This window comes from Mesoplodon bidens (genome assembly GCF_964165515.1).
Source record: "Mesoplodon bidens genome assembly, chromosome: 12".
Lineage (NCBI taxonomy): Eukaryota > Metazoa > Chordata > Mammalia > Artiodactyla > Ziphiidae > Mesoplodon > Mesoplodon bidens.
Window position 1 is genome coordinate 13983055 of NC_138168.1, and position 22465 is coordinate 14005519.

At 37.1% G+C, this 22465-nt stretch overlaps 1 protein-coding gene across 7 annotated transcripts in view; it reads right to left on the reverse strand.

The window, feature by feature from the left end:
* Positions 1-22465, reverse strand: part of FAM135A (family with sequence similarity 135 member A) — a 113784-nt gene that overhangs the window by 66362 nt on the left and 24957 nt on the right. For all 7 annotated transcript variants that reach the window (XM_081251174.1, XM_081251171.1, XM_081251167.1 and 4 more), the window contains one exon: positions 13310-13389. In XM_081251174.1, coding sequence (XP_081107300.1) covers positions 13310-13389 — 80 coding nt within the window. The remainder of the gene's footprint in view (positions 1-13309; positions 13390-22465) is intronic.

Sequence of the window (22465 nt, forward strand, 5' to 3'; positions counted from 1 at the left end):
TGCACTAAGTGTGACAGAGGACAGAGTGCTGTGGCATCTCATAAGATGAGGGTGAACTTTGCCTGCAGAGTCAGGAAAGGCTTTGGTGACAATACAACATTTGAGATGAAATACCATGAAAAAGTTAGTCAAAAGAAGATGGAAGGGAGGAGAATTTCGGGAGGAAGGAGCAGAAACTTCTTGTTAGCAACTGCTCACAGCTATAAAAGAGGAAATCGACAGTAACACAATAATACTGGGGGACGTTAACACCTCACTTACACCAATGGACAGATCAACCAAAATGAAAATAAATAAGGAAACAGAAGCCTTAAATGACACAATAGACCAGATAGATTTAATTGATATTTATAGGACATTCCGTCCAAAAACAGCAGATTACACTTTCTTCTCAAGTACGCACGGAACATTCTCCAGGATAGATCACACCTTGGGTCATAAATCAAACCTCAGTAAATTTAAGAAAACTGAAATCATATCAAGAATCTTTTCTGATCACAACACTATGAGATTAGAAATGAATTACAGGGAAAAAAACGTAATAAACACAAACACATGGATGCTAAACAATACGTTACTAAATAACCAAGACATCACTGCAGAAATCAAAGAGGAAATCAAAAAATACCTAGAGACAAATGACAATAAAAACATGACGATTCAAAACCTATGGGATGCAGCAAAAGCAGTTCTTAGAGGGAAGTTTATAGCTATACAAGCCTACTTCAAGAAACAAGAAACATCTCAAAAAAACAATCTAACCTTATGCCTAAAGGAACTAGAGAAAGAAGAACAAACAAAATCCAAAGTTAGCAGATCAAAAGAAATCATAAAGATCAGAGCAGAAATAAATGAAATAGAAACAAAGAAAACAATAGCAAAGATCAATAAAACTAAAAGCTGGTTCTTTGAGAAGATAAACAAAATTGATAAACCATCAGATAGACTCATCAAGAAAAAGAGGGAGAAGACTCAAATCAATAAAATTAGAAATGAAAAAGGAGAAGTTACAACAGACACCACAGAAATACAAAGCATCCTAAGAGACTACTACAAGCAACTCTATGCCAATAAAATGGACAACCTGGAAGAAATGGACAAATTCTTAGAGAGGTATAACCCTCCAAGACTGAACCAGGAAGAAATAGAAAATATGCACAAACCAATCACAAGTAATGAAATTGAAACTGTGATTAAAAATCTTCCAACAAACAAAAGTCCATGACAAAATGGCTTCACAGGTCAATTATGTCAAACATTTACAGAAAAGCCAACACCCATTCTTCTCAAACTCTTCCAAAAAATTGGGCAGGAAGGAATACTCCCAAACTCATTCTATGAGGCCACCATCACCCTGATACCAAAACCAGACAAAGACACTACAAAAAAAGAAAATTACAGATCAATATCACTCATGAATATAGATGCAAAAATCCTCAACAAAATACTAGCAAACAGAATCCAACAACACATTAAAGGGATCATACACCATGATCAAGTGGGATTTATCCCAGGGATACAAGAATTCTTCAATAAACGCAAATAAATCGATGTGATACACCATATTAACAAACTGAAGAATAAAAACCATATGATCATCTCAATAGATGCAGAAAAAGCTTTTGACAAAAGTCAACATCCATTTATGATAAAATCTCTACAGAAAGTGGGCATAGAGGGAACCTACCTCAACATAATAAAGGCCATATACAACAAACCCACAGCAAACATCATTCTCAATGGTGAAAAGCAGAAAGCATTTCCTCTAAGATCAGGAACAAGATAGGGATGTCCACGCTCGCCACTATTACTCAACATAGTTTTGAAAGTCCTAGCCACGGCAACCAGAGAAGAAAAAGAAATAAAAGGAATACAAATTGGAAAAGAAGAAGTAAAACTGTCACTGTTTGCAGATGACATGATACTATACATAGAGAATCCTAAAAATGCCACCAGAAAACTACTAAAGCTAATCAATGAATTTGGTAAAGTTGCAGGATACAAAATTAATGCACAGAAATCTCGTGCATTCCTATACACTAATGATGAAAAATCTGAAAGAGAAATTTAGGAAACACTCCCATTTACCACTGCAACAAAAAGAGTAAAATACCTAGGAAGAAACCTACCTAGGGAGACAAAAGACCTGTATGCAGAAAACTATAAGACACTGATGAAAGAAATTAAAGATGATACCAACAGATGGAGAGATATACCATGTTCTTGGACTGGAAGAATCAATATTGTGAAAATGACTATACTATCCAAAGCAATCTACAGATTCAATGTAATCCCTATCAAATTACCAATGGCATTTTTTACGGAACTAGAACAAAAAAATCTTAAAATTTGTAGGGAGACACAAAAGACCCAGAATAGCCAAAGAAGTCTTGAGGGAAAAAAATGGAGCGGGAGGAATCAGACTCCCTGGCTTCAGACTATACTACAAAGCTACAGTAATCAAGACAATATGGTACTGGCATAGAAACAGAAACATAGATCAATGGAACAAGATAGAAAGCCCAGAGATAAACCCACGCACCTATGTTCAACTAATCTATGAAAACGGAGGCAAGGATATACAATGGAGAAAAGACAGTCTCTTCAATAAGTGGTGCTGGGAAAACTGGACAGCTACATGTAAAAGAATGAAATTAGAACACTCCCTAACACCATACACAAAAATAAACTCAAAATGGATTAGAGACCTAAATGTAAGACCGGACACTATAAAACTCTTAGAGGAAAACATAGGAAGAACACTCTTTGACATAAATCACAGCAACATCTTTTTTGATCCACCTCCTAGAGTAATGGAAATAAAAACAAAAGTAAACAAATGGGACCTAATGAAACCTCAAAGCTTTTGCACAACAAAGGAAACCATAAAGAAGACCAAAAGACACCCCTCAGAATGGGAGAGAATATTTGCAAACCAATCAAAGGACAAAGGATTAATCTCCAAAATGTATAAACAGCTCATGCAGCTCAATATTAAAAAAAAAACCCAATCAAAAAATGGGCAGAAGATCTAAATAGACATTTCTCCAAAGAAGACATACAAATGGCCACGAAGCACATGAAAAGCTGCTCAACATCACTAATTATTACAGAAATGCAAATCAAAGCTACAATGAGGTATCACCTCACACCAGTTAGAATGGGCATCATCAGAAAATCTACAAACAACAAATGGTGGAGAGGGTGTGGAGAAAAGGGAACCCTCTTGCACTGCTGGTGGGAATGTAAAGTGATACCGCCACTATGGAGAACAGTATGGAGGTTCCTTAAAAAGCTAAAAATAGAATTACCATATGATCCAGCAATCCCACTACTGGGCATATACCCAGAGAGAACCATAATTCAAAAAGACACATGCACCCCAATGTTCATTGCAGCACTACTTACAATAGCCAGGTCATGGAAGCAACCTAAATGTCCATCGACAGATGAGTGGATAAAGAAGATGTGGTATATATATACAGTTATTACTCAGCCATAAAAAGGAACGAAATTGGGTCATTTGGTCAGACATGGATGGATCTAGAGACTGTCATACAGAGTGAAGTAAGTCAGAAAGATAAAACAAATATAGTATATTAACGCATATATGTGGAACCTAGAACAATGGTACAGATGAACCAGTTTGCAGGGCAGAAGTTGAGACACACATGTAGAGAACAAACGTATGGACACCAAGGGGGGAAAGCGGCGGTGGGTAGGGATGGTGGTGTGCTGAATTGGGAGATTGGGATTGACATGTATACACTGTGTGTATAAAATGGATGACTAATAAGAACCTGCTGTATAAAAAAATAAATAAAATAAAATTCAAAAATTAAAAAAAAAGAAACTTCATTTATTTCTTACTTCATATGGTATTAGGTACATGGTCAGCACTTGTGGAGAAATTGGAACTTGTGTGCACTGTTGGTGGGAATGTAAATGATGTAGCTACAATGGAAAGCAGTATGGAGGTTCCTCAAAAAATTAAAAGAAAACTACCATATGATCCAGCAATCCCACTTCCGGATATTTATACAAAAGATTTGAAAACAGGGTCTTGAAGACATGTATCTGCATGGTGCTGTTCATGGAAGCATAAATGTCCATCAGCAGATGAATGGATAAAGAAAATGAGATATAAGATGGAATATTTTCAGCCTTAAAAAAGAAGGAGGTGGGCTTCCCTGGTGGCGCAGTGGTTAAGAAACTGTCTGCCAATGCAGGGGACACAGGTTCGAGCCCTGGTCCAGGAAAATCCCACATGCCACGGAGCAACTAAGCCCATTTGCCACAACTACTGAGCCTGCGCTCTAGAGCCCACGAGCCACAACTACTGAAGCCTGTGTGCCTAGAGCCTGTGCTCTGCAACAAGAGAAGCCACCACAATGAGAAGCCCACACACCGCAAAGAAGAGTAGCCCCTGCTCACTGCAACTAGAGAAAGCCCGCGCACAGCAACCGACCCAACGCAACCAAAAATATATAATAAATAAATTAATTAATTTAAAAAAAAGAAGGAAATCCTGTCATACGCTACCACATGGATGAACCATGAGGACTTATAATAAGTGCAATAGGTCAGAAGAATGCTGCGTGATTCTACCTACACGAGGGATCTCAAATCGTCACTCACGGAAGGGGTAAGTACAAGAGTGGTTGCTAGGGGCAGGGAGCTGGGGTAAGTGAGGAGTTCTCGGTACACCATGTTCAACGTACAGAGTTTGTCAAACAACAATGTGCATACAGTTAGCAACACTTAACGCTTAAAAGTTTGTTAAAAGGGGAAATTTCATGCTACGTGTTTTTTAACCAAAAAAAAAAGAGTGCTTTACTTTGGAGTGTTAGTAACCCATGGCAATTTATTTAGAGAGAAGCCCTTGAGGTTTTCGTCCTAAGGTTAACATTAATTTCCTGACATTCTGCACTTGGGCCTGGGGTGCCCAGCTGACCTGACTACAGACCTTTAATTTATCCCTGTTTTCAGGCCCGCCTCTCACTTTCCTTCATCTGCTATTCCCATCTGCACACTTGCAGGGAAAGTGTCCCGAAAAGGTAGTTCAGCTCCTACTTCTGTTTTCTGTCCTTCAAAACTCACTGAAATGTTTTTGTCATTCCTTCTTACACTCCTCCATTGCTATTACTGGAGAGTCCTGGAAACAAGAAGACCCAGACATATGTGGGTACTCAGTTTATTGTCTTGAGTCGGAAAGCCTCCCTGCTTTTTAACACTTATTTGATGATAACCTCCATCCATGAGGTTAGGAACCACATAAACATGTTTCATTGTTTTGATTTACCAGTGAGGACCATGTCTTACACATAATAGGCACTCAGCAAGTATCTATTGAAGAACTGAACTTGCATCTAACTTCTTAATTTAGTGCCCTATTTCCTTGTTGAAATGACTCTATTTTCACTTTGCCTATCAGTCGCCTGCTAACCCAAACATCAAACCTACACTTCGAGAGACTTGTGATAGAGGCCTACAAATACTTCCATTAAATCATGATAATTTAGATTTTATTCCTATCACCATCTTTCTGCATTTCCACTTCTTTTGGTTAAACAGCTAGCATTGGTATCTCTCATTTATTCTGTGAACAAGTGAGCATTCATTCAACCATAATTTGCCGCTAAAATACCGAGAACTAAGAGATATGAACATAAATAAGAACACTGCCCTTATTTTCAGAGTTTCCTGTCTAGTTTGGATAGAAACATTCAAGCAATAATTGCAGTACAATGTGATAATCTCCTAATTCCTTATTTCCGGAGGCCAAAGCAAACGGCACTGTAATTATCACTGTCTCTTCAGCCAGGTAAAAAGACAACAAATGGCAGTGACAGAAGGAAGCCACTGAATCCAGGGAAAGGAAGTGGAGGCTTGTGATGCCAAATGGACTCAAGTTTCATAATCTATGCAAGAGTTTATTGAAAGAGCTAACCTTCTGGTGAGTTTTCCATTCACAGTTCTTGAAATTATTCAGTTCCTGATAACAGTAGTGGATTAGTGACATAATATGAATTGTTTCTAGCTATATATTTCTTTAAACTCTCCTCATTTTTACAAGCATTTTTCTTTAATGATTCTTGTTGTTTGTTTGTATTAGAATTCCATTTCTGAATTGGAAAAAAATGTGTTAAGATGCTAAGAGCTGAAAGAAGTCTACAGAAAGCGCTATGACAACATGGCAGAGGAAACTCCTCAGTGCCTATGGGAGGCATCTACGGGCTAACAAAGGAGACAATGAGGGGAGGAATGTGCACAGAATAGGAGGGAGGTTAGAGCCCAGCGAATTTGTTCCAGAGAATCCACAGGGACAATGGTGGGAAATAAAGTCAGACATGTAGGATGGGGGTCAAGTCATGAAAAATCTTCACAATTCAGAAAAATCTATCACAACATTTCAGTGTCTGTCAAAGGAAGGCCCTGAAAGGTTGGTGTCTGGGCAGAGCTTAAGGAAACAACTAACAGGGGAGCAAGAGATGGTTCTTCTAGCAGCACTGCAAAATACTGATGCTTCATTACAAGTGGCCAGTTAGCTACTGCCAAGGCAAAGCACCTGGGCCAACTCTTCCTGATACCTAGCCCCTATTTCCAGACTTCTCTTTTCCTTTTATTTATTTTTTAATCAATTAATTAATTAATTTTAATTTATGGCTGCATTGGGTCTTAGTTGCTGTGCACAGGCTTTCTCTAGTTGCGGCGAGGGGTAGCTACTCTTCGTTGCGTGCGCGGGCTTCTCATTGCAGTGGCTTCTCTTGTTGCGGAGCACAGGCTCTAGGCATGTGGGCTTCAGCAGTTGTGGCTCGTGGGCTCAGTAGTTGTGGCTCACAGGCTCTAGAGCACAGGCTCAGTAGTTGTGGCACACGGGCTTAGTTGCTCTGTGGCAGTGGGATCTTCCCGGACCAGGGCTTGAACCTGTGTTCCCTGCATTGGCAGGTGGATTCTTAACTACTGTGTCACCAGGGAAGCCCCCTTTTTCTTTTAACCACTACCACCTGTATAAAAGCACTGGGTGGTGGTAGGTAGGAAAAAGAATGCAATACATATATGCACAAGGAATCTTACCCAGAATAGACAGCCTTAGAAAAACCCTGGTCAAACACAAATAGCTGGAAATTTCCTTTTGGTTCAACCAGGTTTGATGTCTTATTAGTCCAAATGTTTATCTAGTTGTGAAGCTTTTATCAAAGTGGAGAATATACTTTTTTAGTAATAAGACTTTCCCTGCATATTATTGCTTGAATTTTGTGCAATTTCTCTTTCTTTCTCCCCATAAACAGCAGTCTTACAGAAGAACTAAATAGATTTTTTTTTCCAAAGAGGACACTAAAATGGCCAACAGTCACATAAAAAGATACTCAGCAAGGCTAACCATCAGGGAAATGCAAAACAAACCCACAATTACCTATCACCTCACACCTGTCAGAATGACCGTCCTCAAGAAGAAAAGAGACAACCGTGCTGGCGAGGGTGTGAAGAAAAGGGAACCCTCACACGATGTTGGTGGGCGTGTAAGTTGGTCTGACCACTGTGGAAAACAATATGGAGGTTCCTCAAAAAACTAAAAATAGATCTGCCATACGATCCAGCAATTCCACTTCTGGGTATACACCCAAAGGCAACGGAAATGGGATTTTGAGGAGATATATGCACTCCCGTGTTTACTGCAGCATCATTCACAATACCCAAGACGTGGAAACAATCTCAATGCCCATCAACAGATGAAAGGATAAAAAAGGTGTGGTGTATATATACACAATGGAATATTATTCAGCTGCAAGAAAGGAGGACATCCTGCCATTTGCGACAACATGGATGGATCTTGAGCACATTATGCTAAATGAAGTAAGTTAGAGAAAGACAGTATGTATGATATCATTTATATGTGGAATCCTAAAAAAAAGTCAAACTCATAAGGAACAGAGAGTAAAATAAGAACAATCTTATCTTCCCACCCACCCCCATCCCCTGGTATGGAGCGGGGGGGGGGGAAGATAACACTGATGTAGCTTAAGGGTATGAGCTTGCAATGAGTATAGTATAAATAAGTCATAGAGATCTAATGCATAGCATAATGAATAAAGACAACAATACTGTACTATAATTAGGTAATGTGATAAATATCACTACAATGGCAATCACAGTACAATATACAAATGTATCAAAGTAATACATTGTACACAATGTTAAATTTATACAGTGTTACATTATTCAATAAAAATGCCAAATTTATTCAATAAAAAAGGAAAAATAGCTGACTTTTAATTACTACTTATTACTTATTTATTGCTTCTCAGTACTACTACTAGCTACCATCTATAGAGCACTTACTATGTGCCAGGCACTGTGCTTTATGTATATTGTTATTAATCCTTTAGGCAATCTTATAGGGCAGGGATTAATATATCCATTTTATAGATACCAAGCCTCTGATAACGTAACTAAGTTGTCCAGGAAATAAATGCCACTGCTGTTTGCTGCAAAGCCTGTGCTTGGTCTTCTATGCTACACTGATAAACTAGTTCAAAGACATACCTGCAGTTCACTCTTACACTTACTACAGAACCCCACACTAGAGGGGAAGAGCTGTCTCACTGAGGAAGAAAAGACGCAGAGAAGGTGCTGAAGAGGGCAGACCATATCAATCAGCTCTCCTGTGTACAAGCAAGGCCAACCCTTAAACACGGAGAAGGGAGAGGCACACAAACGGCTCCAGTAGCTCCCTCTTCCGGGACTGTCTCTCCTTACATCAAGCGGGTGCTGAGACCCTAGAGGTCACCTATTCCAGCTCTTTAACATCTGCGGCAGTTAAGATAGAATGGGAAGCCAGGACAAAGTACCCAATATTTACTGAGCACTACACCAGGCCTCTTGACCCAATTTTCTCATTTAATTTTCAAAAAACACACTGTAAAACAGGGATTATTTCCATTTCACTGATTAGGAAAGGCTCAGAGAAACTGAATAATTTGTTTAAGACCATAAAGCTAGTAACCAGCAGAACAAGACTTGAAACTAGTTATGTCTAAATTCAAATACTCTGTGCAGATTGCACTAGCTTTATACGAATAGAAATGGAAGCCCAGGTACCCAGATTTCTGTAATAAGTTATAAAGTCCTGGGACTTTTCTGAGGTCTCTTCCTCCCTTCGGTTTTCCCCTCTTGCCCTTGGTCATCCTGGTTCATGCTTCTTGTCCAAGAAATGGTTTTATTGATTTTTAAAAAAAAAATTTAGATTTACTTATTAACATGAGATGTTATCCTATGTGCTTAATTACTATGTTGCATAAAAGAAATTATATAAATCATAGGAAAACATCCAATTAATAATATAAGTTTCAGCTCTTTACAACATTAAATGGTTCACAAATGGCATAGTAAATGAGTCAAACTTGACTGCTTCTTATTCTTTCTTGTATTACTAGAAGCCCAATAACAATATCCTACGTGTATATGGCCCTTTACAGTTTGCTATGAACTTTCACTTATTGTAAAGCAGGTTACACATTTCACAGATAAGAAACTGAAGCTCACAGAGTTTAAGTGAGTTTTCCAAGGTAACATAAAAGGAAGCTGGTATCCTGATTCCAAAGAATTACTTAGTTAACCACAACAAAGCTGCACCTTTGACTCTACAACTACTAAAATACCTAAGATATACCTATAGCTATCTCGATTTCATAGGTGACCCAGATCAATACCAAAACGGGAACTAGACTTGCCTTGTCCTCCTTCTTTATGTTGGATAGTCATTTCAATTTTATAAACCCTTTTCCTCCTGTGTTACCATGGAAATGTAAATGCTGTTTACTTGTTTTCAACATTTGGAATAAACCCATAAACAAAAAACACAAGATTTAACTACAGTTACAAATCCGAATATGAATGCTAGCAATCTTGATAATATAAAACAAAGGATATATCCAACAGGTTGGGAAGTGGAGGGAAAGAGAAAATTTGAAGAAAGAGGTAAGATTGCTTATATCCTTACTTTAGAAAATGAGGGGGCTGTAATATGTGCTTAAATAAGAAACAGAGCTTTAAATATTTCATTTGAAGCTCTGGTAATGATCAAAGAGAAATGTGAGAATAATGGTATCTCTTAAAAAATAGGGGGAGAGGGAGGAAGTGGTGTGACATAAATTGTCACAGGACGTGGAATGTCCATGTAGGGGAAACCATCAGGACTACAGAAACAGTTAAAAGCAGATGCATCCAGAGAAGGAGCTATGGTTTTCACTACTAATCTTTCTGGACTAATAGATCTTTTAACTCTTTGCTGGTATTATTTGCATAAAAATATTTTTTTCAGAGAAAAGGGATGGATAGATATGAAAAATCAAATAAAACAGTATACGTTTCTTTTTAAAAACTACTATCACTATTAGAAATGGCGAGTTGTTCTTGACTTTTTTATCAAAATTATACATAGTCTTCTAACATTTCAAACTGGGGCCAGCTTCCCAGAACTGGCAATGACTTCTCTGTTGTAGAAATCTCTGAATGCACTGTTATTATTCCGTTTTCAACAGCCCCATAAATACTCACTGTCTCTCATGACTGATGTTATTATAAGATGACAGCTATGTCCTGACTCAAGCCTCTCACTGTCAGCACAATCTTGTGCTGGAAATAATTTAAACATGTTGCAATAAGCTGTATAACACCATCTAATTCCCAAACCATCTAACCTGCCTACTGCAACTCACAGACAAAATCATCATTTTTTTCTCTTCTTCTTAATATCACTCACAAAAATTAACTCAAAATGGATTAGACTTAAATTTGAGACCTGAAACCGCAAAGCTCCTAGAAGAAAACAAAGGGGAAAAGCTCCTTGACATTGGTCTTGGCAACGATTATTTGGATTTGACACCAAAGCAAAGGCAAAAAGAGACAGGTGGGACTACATTAAATTACAAGGCTTCTGCACAGCAGAGGACACCACCAACAAAAGAAAAAGCAACCTACGGACTGGGAGAAAATATTTGCCAATCATATATCTGATAGGGGATAATATCCAAACTATATAAAGAAACAAACAACTCAATAGCAAACAACAATCTGAGTTTAGAAGAGGCAGAGGAACCGAAGAGACATTTTTGGCAAAGAAGACATACAAATGGCCAACGGGTACACGAGACGATGCTCAGCATCCCTAATCATCAGGGAAACGCAAAGCAAAAGCACAAAGAGATACTACTGCACATCTGTCAGAATAGCTATTATGAAAACATCAAGAGATAACAAATGCTGGCCAGGATGTGGAGAAAAGGGAACACTGCGCACTGTTGGGGAGAATGTGAATGGGTGCAGTCACTATGGCAAACAGTATGGAGGAGCCTCAAAAAATTGAAAATAGAACTTCCAAATGATCCAGCAATCCCACTCCTGAATATATGTTTGAAAGAAATGAAATCAGTATCTAAAAGAAAATTCTGCACTCCCATTTTCATTGCACCATCATTCACAATAGCCAAGACGTGGAAATAACCCAAGTGTCTGTCAGTGGATGAATGGATAAAGAAAAGGCAGTGTTTCTTTAAACAATGGAATACTATTCAGCCATAAAAAAGATGGAAATCCTGTCATTTGCAGCAACAAGAATGAACCTGGAGGGCATTAAGCTGCATGTAGTAAGTCAGACACAGAAAGACAAATACTGGATGTTATCACTTACATGTGGAAACAAAACAAAAGAGTCAGTTTCATAGAAACAGGCAGTAGAATGGTAGTTGCCAGGGGCTGGGGTGTGGGAGAAATGGGAAGATGTAGGTCAAAGGGTGCAAACTTTTAGTTATAAGAAAAATAAGTTCTGCAGATCTAATGCACAGCATGATGACTATAGTTAGTAATAAAGTACTGTATACTTGAAATCTGTTAAGAATAAATCTTAAGCCTTCTTTCCCACAAACACACAAAACAACTAACTATGTGAAGTGATAGATGTGCTAATTATCTTGACCATATGGCAATATTTTCACATTGTATCTGTACAACAAATCACATATGTATATGTACTGTACAATGTATGTGTATAACAAATCACATTGTACACTTTAAATATATAAAATGATATTTGTCAATTATTCCTCTATAAAGCTGAAAGTATATATAAATAAAAAGGTAGTCCAGAAAAAAGAAGTTTTTCTACAGTATTTTCCAACTGGCAACTTTAGGAGATACAACAGAGCAGGACATTTAGCCTGCTGATTAAGGAAGGTCAAAAAGGCAGTACCAATCTGACCTGTAACATTAGTTGTTTTAACCTGTTTCCTAGAAAGTAGACTTACAAAAGACCTATTGACAATAAATGTATACTCCAACATGTACACCAGGCCAAGAAGAAAATTAATTTTGAAAAGAAAAAAGGTACATATTTTTGGTCATAAGCAATAGGCCTCCCTGAGCATTTTGACAGTCTTCAGAAAGAGTAAACTCTCCATTATGTACAATTCATTAAACTTTAACATTAAGCAGCATTTTGGTATCCATAGTACGCTAAGAAAGATAATCCACAACACTTCAAATTCCCAGAATATATTTTTAAATTTCAAAAATGAACTGAACTGTTCTCAACATAGCTTTAATGTTAGGTATACTTATTACTTTATGATACTTTGAAAACTAGTAATTCATATTAGAAATATATGATAACTCTCTAGTATGTTTCATTAACCATTTCATTTTCTAACTACTTAGACTGAAACAGAGTATACTGTATCAGGAAAGCTGAAAAAATGCCCAATGATTCTGTCAGGGCCACCAGTTTTGGCTCCAATCCTTTAATGCTGGCGTGTCTCCTCAGAATATGAGTAATAAAAGAGCTGCTATAACATGTCTATTTTATGCTTTCTGGACCTTTGTTTTCTAATTAATCAACCAGAAAAAAAAGTGGTTGAAAAATATTCTCAAAACGCATACTATAAAACTTCATCATAAAACACCTTTGTGATCCTATGTCAAATTATGTGTCCACATTCACTGTGTATTTGTTAAATTTATATATTACATGATATAAATGATACCACCCCCACTTATGTTTGGTTTCATGGAAATTTCACATACTTTCTTTTATTCACTCATCGTAAGAAACCTAAGAGGGAGACAAGGAACTATAATCAAGACTGTTTTACTGAGGCCTCAAATATATTTTTTATAAGAGGTATGAGAATGATGCTCTTTGGCATCTTATATTTGTAATTAAAAGATAAAAATAATTATGAAAAGTTATTATTAGCCATTATATTGTTGCTTCACATTTTTAAAAAACAGTTGAAAATATTCCTTGGCTTACCTGCTACATGTAACAAACTAGCTTCTACTCTGTGGGGAACTCTTGGTGGAATTTTCATAGATGCACGAATCTGGTAAAAACTAAAGCAAAAGAGACAAAGAAGTCACTTCAAAACATTTAAAAATATGCAATGCCGCAATTTCTATATATCTATATGTATTAAAAAATAAAGTTGGTCTGCTTCTATCAGTCTCCCACAGTATTTACTGCTGGTGGAAAACAGTGTATCAGATCCATACACAGATCAAATACTAGCATGGCATAAAACCCAAAGGGAAACAGGCGTGTGTAAAGACAGACGAGACAAACAACCTTACTTTAAATGAGAGAATGCATAGCAACCACAGGAGTTACCAATGATTCTAAGAGTTTCACTGCTTTATTTGATTTATTCATTTTTTTCTTTTAAAAGATAATAAATTACTCTTAAGCATAATTTTGAGAAAATACAGGATTAATATTAGACAGTTTTTTAAAAATTAGTTTCATACTATAAGATATGTATTTGGTTTAAAGAATTCAGTATTTTTTCGAGGTCATAACTATTCTGTTTAGTTTATGTACTTTTACTTGTTTATTCTACAAAATTAAGAAAAAATATATACTAAAAAAATCTACCAGTCATTAACAATATCAGTTTAAACAGAAAAAATTATGAGATAAAAGTATTATAATATGCTTGTGTTTTAACATCATTACACTACTAGTTTGTGTATGTCATGGAGGATACATGTATCTTTGTACACACACACACACACACACACACATACACACACAGAGGACTACTAAAAGCTAAATGAAGATTATAAATCAGGGATGACTTTAGATGGACCCTAGGGAGCTGAATATTTAGTCTTTATTTCTCTTTAATAATTTCCTAGATGATAGTTTAAATATTACATTTGTAAATAATACAAAGATTAAAATATATAAATATATTTATTACTATTATTTCTAGGAAGGTGTGTCCTTGAAGAGAACATATGGTCAGATCACAAAGCCCGAATTAAAAAGTGAATGAAACAGTAGCCAATTAAATTTAGAACCTTTAAAATCACAATTTGGCCTTAAATAGATATGGCAAAACTCCACAGAGATAGATGCTTAGTTGAGATTAAGATGAGGTCACCTTGAAGACGTAAGATGACTGAGAAGAAAAATCAAAGTGGAAACAGCAGGAGCCTTGGGACCAAAGGAGAGCAAAGTTTTAATTTTAATTAAAGATTAAGTGAAATATTGCTATTTTAAAATATTCAGGTATGTGGTATAAGAGCTTAAGAATAAGCAACTGATAGACATTTCATTTTAAACTTCTTAAGCACGAGAACTATGTCCTATTTTTAAGTGTACACCCTCAATCCTAATATAATGATTTGCACACATAAATTCAGAGACATTTAAACAACACTCTGCATTTACTGTATACTGTTAGAGTATCCTAATTTAAAATTCCCTGAATTTAAATGTGCATGTGGGACTTCCCTGGTGGTGCAGTGGTTAAGAATCTGCCTGCCAATGCAGGGGACACGGGTTCAATCCCTGGTCTGGGAAGATCCCACATGCTGCAGAGCACCTAAGCCCGTGTGCCACAACTACTGAGGCTGTGCTCTAGAGCCCACGAGCCACAACTACTGAGCCCGCGTGCCACAACTACTGCAGCCCATGTGCCTAGAGCCTGTGCTCCGCAACAAGAGAAGCCACTGCAGTTAGAAGCCCACACACTGCAACAAAGAGTAGCCCCCGCTTGCTGCAACTAGAGAAAGCCTGCGTGCACACAACAAAGACCCAATGAAGTCAAAAATAAATAAATGAAAAAAAGTGCCTAAAACATACAGTTCAACATATTAAAAAATAAATAAATGTGTGTGTGTATACATATACATACACGTACCATTAATTCATGACTTATTGAGGACCCACCTATGTGTTAGCCACTGGGCTAAGTTCTAGAGATAGAGGAAAAACAAACCACTGGAAGTAATTACCTACATTATTTTAAGCAATGTTCACTTTGCATTTATAAAAGCAGTCTATTATGACTGTAAATATATTGTTTTAATTAAAATTAATGATACTTTAAAGGTATAAATCTTCAAAAATGAACTTTCAAATGTGCATGTTAAGTTTTTTACGTAAAATATCAAATAACAGATAAAATTTTAAAAGCAAAGGATAAAATATTTCCTTTTCTAAGGGCTGTGGTGAGCTAGGTTATTCAGAACAACTTCTTGCTAAAACAACCAACTAAAACAGCTAAAGTATAAAATATATCTCTATAAAATTATTGAAGTAACAAAATAGTATGGAATTATCAAACAAAATCAGTCAGGTAGACACCGCAATGAAGCTGCTTTTGTCCTGCAGGCATCTGCTGATCCATTCTGACAAACCTTATTTTCGGCTTTAAAAGCCTGGATTGTATTCCTAATATATAAAGAGCATCTAAAAATTGAGAAGAAAAAGGCCAATTAACCTAAAAAAATGAAAAAGAGGGATTCCCTGGTGGCACAGTGGTTGAGAGTCTGCCTGCCGATGCGGGGGACACGGGTTCGTTCCCCGGTCCGGGAAGATCCCACATGCCGCAGAGCAGCTGGGCCCGTGAGCCATGGCCGCTGAGCCTGCGCGTCCGTAGCCTGTGCTCCGCAACGGGAGAGGCCACAACAGTGAGAGGCCCGCGTAACGCAAATAAATAAATAAATAAATACGAAAAAGAAAAAGAAAATTAATAAACAGTTCACCAAAAAAGAACTGCAAATGTCTCTTAAATACATGAAAAAATTTTCAATCTTACTTATAATTTTAAAAACTACAAATTAAAACTATAATGGGCTATCCTTTCTCATCTGTCACATTGAAAGAAAACCAGCAGTTTGACAAAATACTCTTCTGGTGAGGCTCTGGGAAAAAAGGAATTCTTCTGTACTGCTGGTGAGGTAAAATTGTGCAACGCCATATGGAGGGGAATTTAGCAATAAGGAGCAAAAACACATAGACATTTACTCTTTGACCTAGCATCCCACTTTTAAGACTATCTCCCGAAGATACTTTAGCAAAAATATTCAATGAGGTAGCACAAGGCTATTCATTGCAGCCTTAACTGCAACAGGAAAACTCAAGAAAAAAGCAAAATGTCCATCATTAAGGGACTGGCTGAATAAACTATGGTGCAACTATACAATGCAGTACCACATGGTTATAAAAAGTAATCTTTTATATATATACTTTAGTATATCTATATTTACATATATATATTTAGTATATCTCTACATACTGCAAAGGAGTGATCTCTAAGATACATTTTTTACCAACAAAAGCAAGCATGGAACATGTGTACTATGCTACCTTTGTGTAAGAAGAAAGGATATGATTATGTATATTTTTTGCCTTTTAAGAAAAGTAATAAAAGGGAAGGATATACACAAAACTAATAAAAAATAAAATGGTTAACTATAGGTGGGGGAATGGGGGTCAGGAGAAGGGACCGGGATGAAAACAAGGCCTCTCTCAATGTATGTACTTCAGAGTTTCGATTTTGGAACCACAAAATATTTTTATACAACACAAAATAAATTAAATTTAAAAAAACCCAATCCCCTAAACCACCCTAAAACAACTGAACTTAATGTGTACCTTCTTAACTGCAATTTCACAAAGTTCTTTCAAGTGATTTTTAAAACATAGTACTTTAAGTGCTTATTCCTCACGGGATATATCCTACAATAAAAGAGAACTCCAAAGAAGTTTTGGAGCACAGGTTCCGGACGCGCAGGCTCAGTGGCCATGGCTCACGGGCCCAGCCGCTCTGTGGCATGTGGGATCTTCCCGGACCGGGGCACGAACCCGTGTCCCCTGCATCGGCAGGCGAACTCTCAACCACTGCGCCACCAGGGAAGCCCTCCAAAGAAGTTTTAAACAACATTTATAGTCTTGTTGGTGGTGTTACTATTATTTTGAAATTATCTTAGACATATTTGCACACACATGAATAAAGCAAGTTAAGTAATCATGTTATTAGGAACCAAGATTTTCAGTGTAAAGGAAAAGAGATAAACATAAAATTAAAAAAGTAAAATCCTTGTAATCTAAAATTAGAATAGGAAAATAGTAAAAATTTATCATGCATTTTTCTTTAAAAAATGTATTTTCTATCTCTGTCAACTGAGAAGGCCTAGAAGCAATGACTCAATAAAAATGTGTATCTTTAACACGTATATTACGATCTCTAAACACTATTTCCCACTAAAAGGAACTAGAGCCCGTTGGCTGATTCCAAATCTAGAGCAGGGAATATACTAGAATCTGGAAAAGCTAGTCACAGTAGGAAACATGGAAGCTCTCAAATACTGCCTGGATCACTCTATGAGAAGTTCACAGATATCAACCTACAAGGCTCTCTCCGAACATCAAGAAGACTAATGATGCAGAATTATCATCAGATACATTAAAAATCCATGAGTTCATATTGGTATAGGCATAACTTGTTTTCATCACACTTTATTTGGAGGTATTGGGGTGGCCAAAAGGTTCGCTTGGTTTTTTCCCATAAGATGGCTTTAGTAACCCTTGGTTGTCTTTAACTTCATTCAAAACAATTTTATTAGATTGTATGTGACAGCTGTCATATCAGCGTCCATTTAAAAAAAGACTTATCAAAATTGGTGAATTTTTGTGCAGCCTTTTTAATATTGAAGATGGAAGAAAAAAGCAACATTTTCAGCATATTGTGCTTTATTATTTCAAGAAAGGTAAAAACGCAACTGAAACGCACAAAAAGATTTGTGCAGTGTATGGAGAAAGTGCTGTGACTGATAGAATGTGTCAACAGTGGTTTGCAAACTTTTGGGCTGGAGGTTTCTCGCTGGATGATGCTCCACAGTTGGGTAGACCAGTTGAAGTTGATAGCGATCAAATCGAGACATTAATTGAGAACAACCAACGTTATACCATGCGGGAGACAGCCGACATACTCAAAATATCCAGATCAAGTGCTGAAAATCATCTGCACCAGCTTGGTTATGTTCATCGCTTTGATGCTTGGGTTCCACGTAAGTTAATGGAAGAAAACCTTCTTGACCATATTTCTGCATGCCATTCCCTACTGAAACGTAATGAAAATGTTCCGTTTTTAAAACAAATTGTGACGGGCGATGAAAAGTGGATACTGTACAACAATATGGAATGGAAGAAAGCATGGGGCAAGGGAAATGAACCACCACCAACCACATCAAAGGCCAGTCTTCATCCAAAGAAGGTGATGTTGTGTTTATGATGGGACTGGAAGGGAGTCCTCTATAATGAGCTCCTTCCAAAAAACCAAACGAATCATTCCAACAAGTACTGCTCCCAATTAGACCAAGTGAAAGCAGCACTTGACGAAAAGCGTCCAGAATTAGTCAGCAGAAAACGCATAATCTTCCACCAGGATAACACAAGACCGCATGTTTCTTTGATGACCAGGCAAAAACTGTTACAGCTTGGCTAGGAAGTTCTGATTCATCCACTGTACTCACCGGACATTGCACCTTTGGATTTCCATTTATTTCGGTCTTTATAGAATTCTCTTAATGGAAAAAATTTCAATTCCCTGGAAGACTGTAAAAGGCATCTAGAACAGTTCTTTGCTCAAAAAGATAAAAAGTTTTGGGAAGATGGAATTATGAAGTTGCCTGATAAATGGCAGAAGACAGTGGAACAAAACGGTGAATGTGTTGCTCAATAAAGTTCTTGTTGAAAATGAAAAATATGTCTTTTATTTTTACTCAAAAACTGAAGGCACTTTTTGGCTAACCCAATATTTTGATTTTTACAAGTTGAAGGTTTCTAGCAACCCTGTGTCAAGCAAGTCTATTGGCATGATTTTCTCAATAGCATTTGCTCACTTCATGTCTCAGTGTCACATTTTGGTAATTCTCACAGTATTTCAAACTTTTTCATTATTATTACATGTGTTACGGTGATCTGCGATCAGTGATCTTTCATGCTATTCTTGTAATTGTTTTGGGGCCCCACAAACCACTCATATAAGACAGTGAACTTAATAAATGTTGTGCGTGTTCTGACCGCTCTACCGACCAGCCATTCCCCCATCTCTCTCTCTCCTCGGGCCTCCTCATTCTCTGAGACACACGATGTTGAAATTAGGCCAATTAATAAACCTACAATGTGTTCAAGTTAAAGGAAGAGTTGGTTGTTTCTCACTTTAAATCAAAAGCTAGAAACGATTAAGCTTAGTAAGGAAGGCATGTTCAAAGCTGAGGCAGAAAACTAGGCCTCTTGTGCCAAACAGGTAGCCACACTGTGGATGTAAAGGGAAAGCCTTGAAGGAAATTAAAAGTGCTGCTCCAGTGAACACACGAATGATAAGAAAGCAAAACGACCTTATTGCTGATATGAAGAAAGTTTTAGTTGCCTGGAGAGAAGATCAAACCAGCCACAACATTCCCTTAAGCCAAAGCCTAATCCAGAGCAAGGCCCTAACTCTCTTTAACTCTCTGAAGGCTGAGAGAGGTGAGGAAGCTGCAGAAGCAAAGTCTGAAGCCAGCAGAGGTTGGTCCACGAGGTTTAAGGAAAAAAGCCGTCTCCATAACAACAAAGTGCAAGGTGAAGCAGCAAGTGCTGATGGAGAAGCTGCAGCAAGTGATCCAGAAGATCTGGCTAAGATAATTCGTGAAGGTGGCTGCACTGAACAACAGATTTTCAATGTAGGCAAAATAGTGTTCTATTAGAAGATGCCGTCTAGGACTTTCATAGCTAGAGAGAAGTCAATGCCGGGCTTCAAAGCTTCAAAGGACAGGCTGACTCTCTTGTTAGGGCTGATGCAGCTGGTGACTTAACCTGAAGCCAATGCTCATTCACCATTCTGAAAATTCTAGGGCTAAATCTCCTCTGCCGGTGCTCTCTAAATGGAACAACAAAGCCTGGATGACAGTACGTCTGTTTACAACATGGCTTACTGAATATTTTAAGCCCACTGTTGAGACCTACTGCTAAGAAAAAAAAAATTCCTTTCAAAATGTTACTGCTCATTGACAGTGCACCTGGTCACCCAAGAGCTCTGATGGAGATGGACAATGAGATTCATGTTGTTTTCATGCCTGGTAATGTAACATCTATTCTGTCGCCCATGGATCAAGGACTAATTTCCACTCCCAAGTCTTATGATTTAAGAAATACATTTCATAAGGCTATAGCTTCCAGAGACAGTGACTCCTCTGGTCGATCTGGGCAAAGTCAATTGAAAACCTTCCAGAAAGAATTCATCATTCTAGATGCCATTAAGAATATTCACAATTCACGGGAAGAGGTCCAAATATCAACATTAAAAGGGGTTCAGAAGAAGTTGATTCCAACCCTCCTGACTTGGAGAGACTCACTCGTCAGCAGAGGAAGTCACTGCAGATGTGGTGGAAACAGGAGGAGAACTAGAAGTGGAGCCTGAGATGTGACTGGATTGCTGCAATCTCATGACAAAACTTGAATGGATGAGGAGTTGCTTCTTATGGATAGCAGAGAAAGTGGTTTCTTGAGATGGAATCTACTGTTGGGGAAGATGCTGTGAAGACTGTTGAAATGACAGCAAAGGATTTAGAATATGAAACTTAGTTGATAAAGCAGGGACAGGGTTTGAAAGGATTAACTACAGTTTTGAAAGAAGTTCTACTGTGGATAAAATGATACCAAACAGTGCTGCATGCTACAGAGAAATGGTTCGTGAAAGGAAGAGCCAATTAATGCAGCAAACTTCATTGTCTTATTTTGCCACATTACCGCCCCTACCTTCAGCAATCACCATCCTGATCACTCAGCAGCCATCAACACTGAAGCAAGACCCTCCACCAGCCAAAAGATTACAACTCACTGAAGGCTCACATGATGGTTAGCATTTTTTAGTGATAGAGTATTTTTAAATTAAGGTATGTGCATTTTTTTAGACAAAATCCTATTGCACATTTACTTTTAAGTGTAAACATAACTTTTACATGCTCTAGGAAACCAAAAAATTCCTGTGAACTTATTTACTGTGATATTCACTTTATTGCGATGGTCTGGAACTGAACTCATAATATATCCGAGATATACCTGTACTAAATAAAAACTGATGATATTTGAAAGATGCTAGAGCAACAACACAATATTCTGAAAACTAGTAAATAAGGAAAAGAAAAAAACACTTGCCATGTCTTTCCTGTATAAACTGTATTTCAGAGTAACCAAATAGTTAATGAGGCAAAATTCTTCACAGAATTATAGCTAATAAATGCAGAAGGAATAATAGAATATCACCATTTTGTAAGCCCTAGTAAAATAAAATAATGACTCCGGAAAAGTTATTAATAGGTAACATCAATTAAGTGATGGAGAACTTTATAATGGATGCATCAGATTGACAATACCTGAGTCAATCTCATGAAAAGAGGCAGACATTTTATGTCCCCAAATATAATGTAACAGGAAGGACACAGCATCAGCTATGAAGGACTCTTCTCAAAAACTATCAGAATTTAATCAAGCTTTTGGATCAAACTAGCAATTACAAATTAAAAAAAAATCTAAGAGATATAACACCCAAATACAACCTGTAAATTTTGGAGGGATACTGATTCAAACAAACTATAAAAACACATCTATAAGATGACTGAAGAAATGAGAACACCATTTTATTTGATGCCAAGAAATTATTTTAAACATTTTCTTTAAGTGCAATAATGGTTTTGCAGATTTTTTAAATCAAAAGTCTTCCTGTATTAAAGATACTAAAAAAAGATTGGGGAGGAGGGTAATAGGTGAAATAAGGAGAAAAAACTTTGATAATTGTTGGCTAGATCATAGGTATATATGTGTTTACTATAGTTTCATATGTTTTAAACTTTTCCTTAAAGAAACAAAAAGTGGGTCCTAGATTGGTGTTTCCTAAAAGGCCAGACACAAGGAAAATCTCTCTCAAAGAATAACCCTGAAGATCTTGGCAGAAATCAGAACATGAAAAAAAAAAAAAAAGAGAGAGAGATGCACAGGGAGAAAAAAAGAAGAGGGTACATAGAAAGTACAAAATATAAGATAATGGATACAAACACAAATATATCAGCAATTACATTAAATATAAATGGACCAAATGCTCCAGTTAAAACACAAAGAGTGCCCTAGAGAATGAAAAAG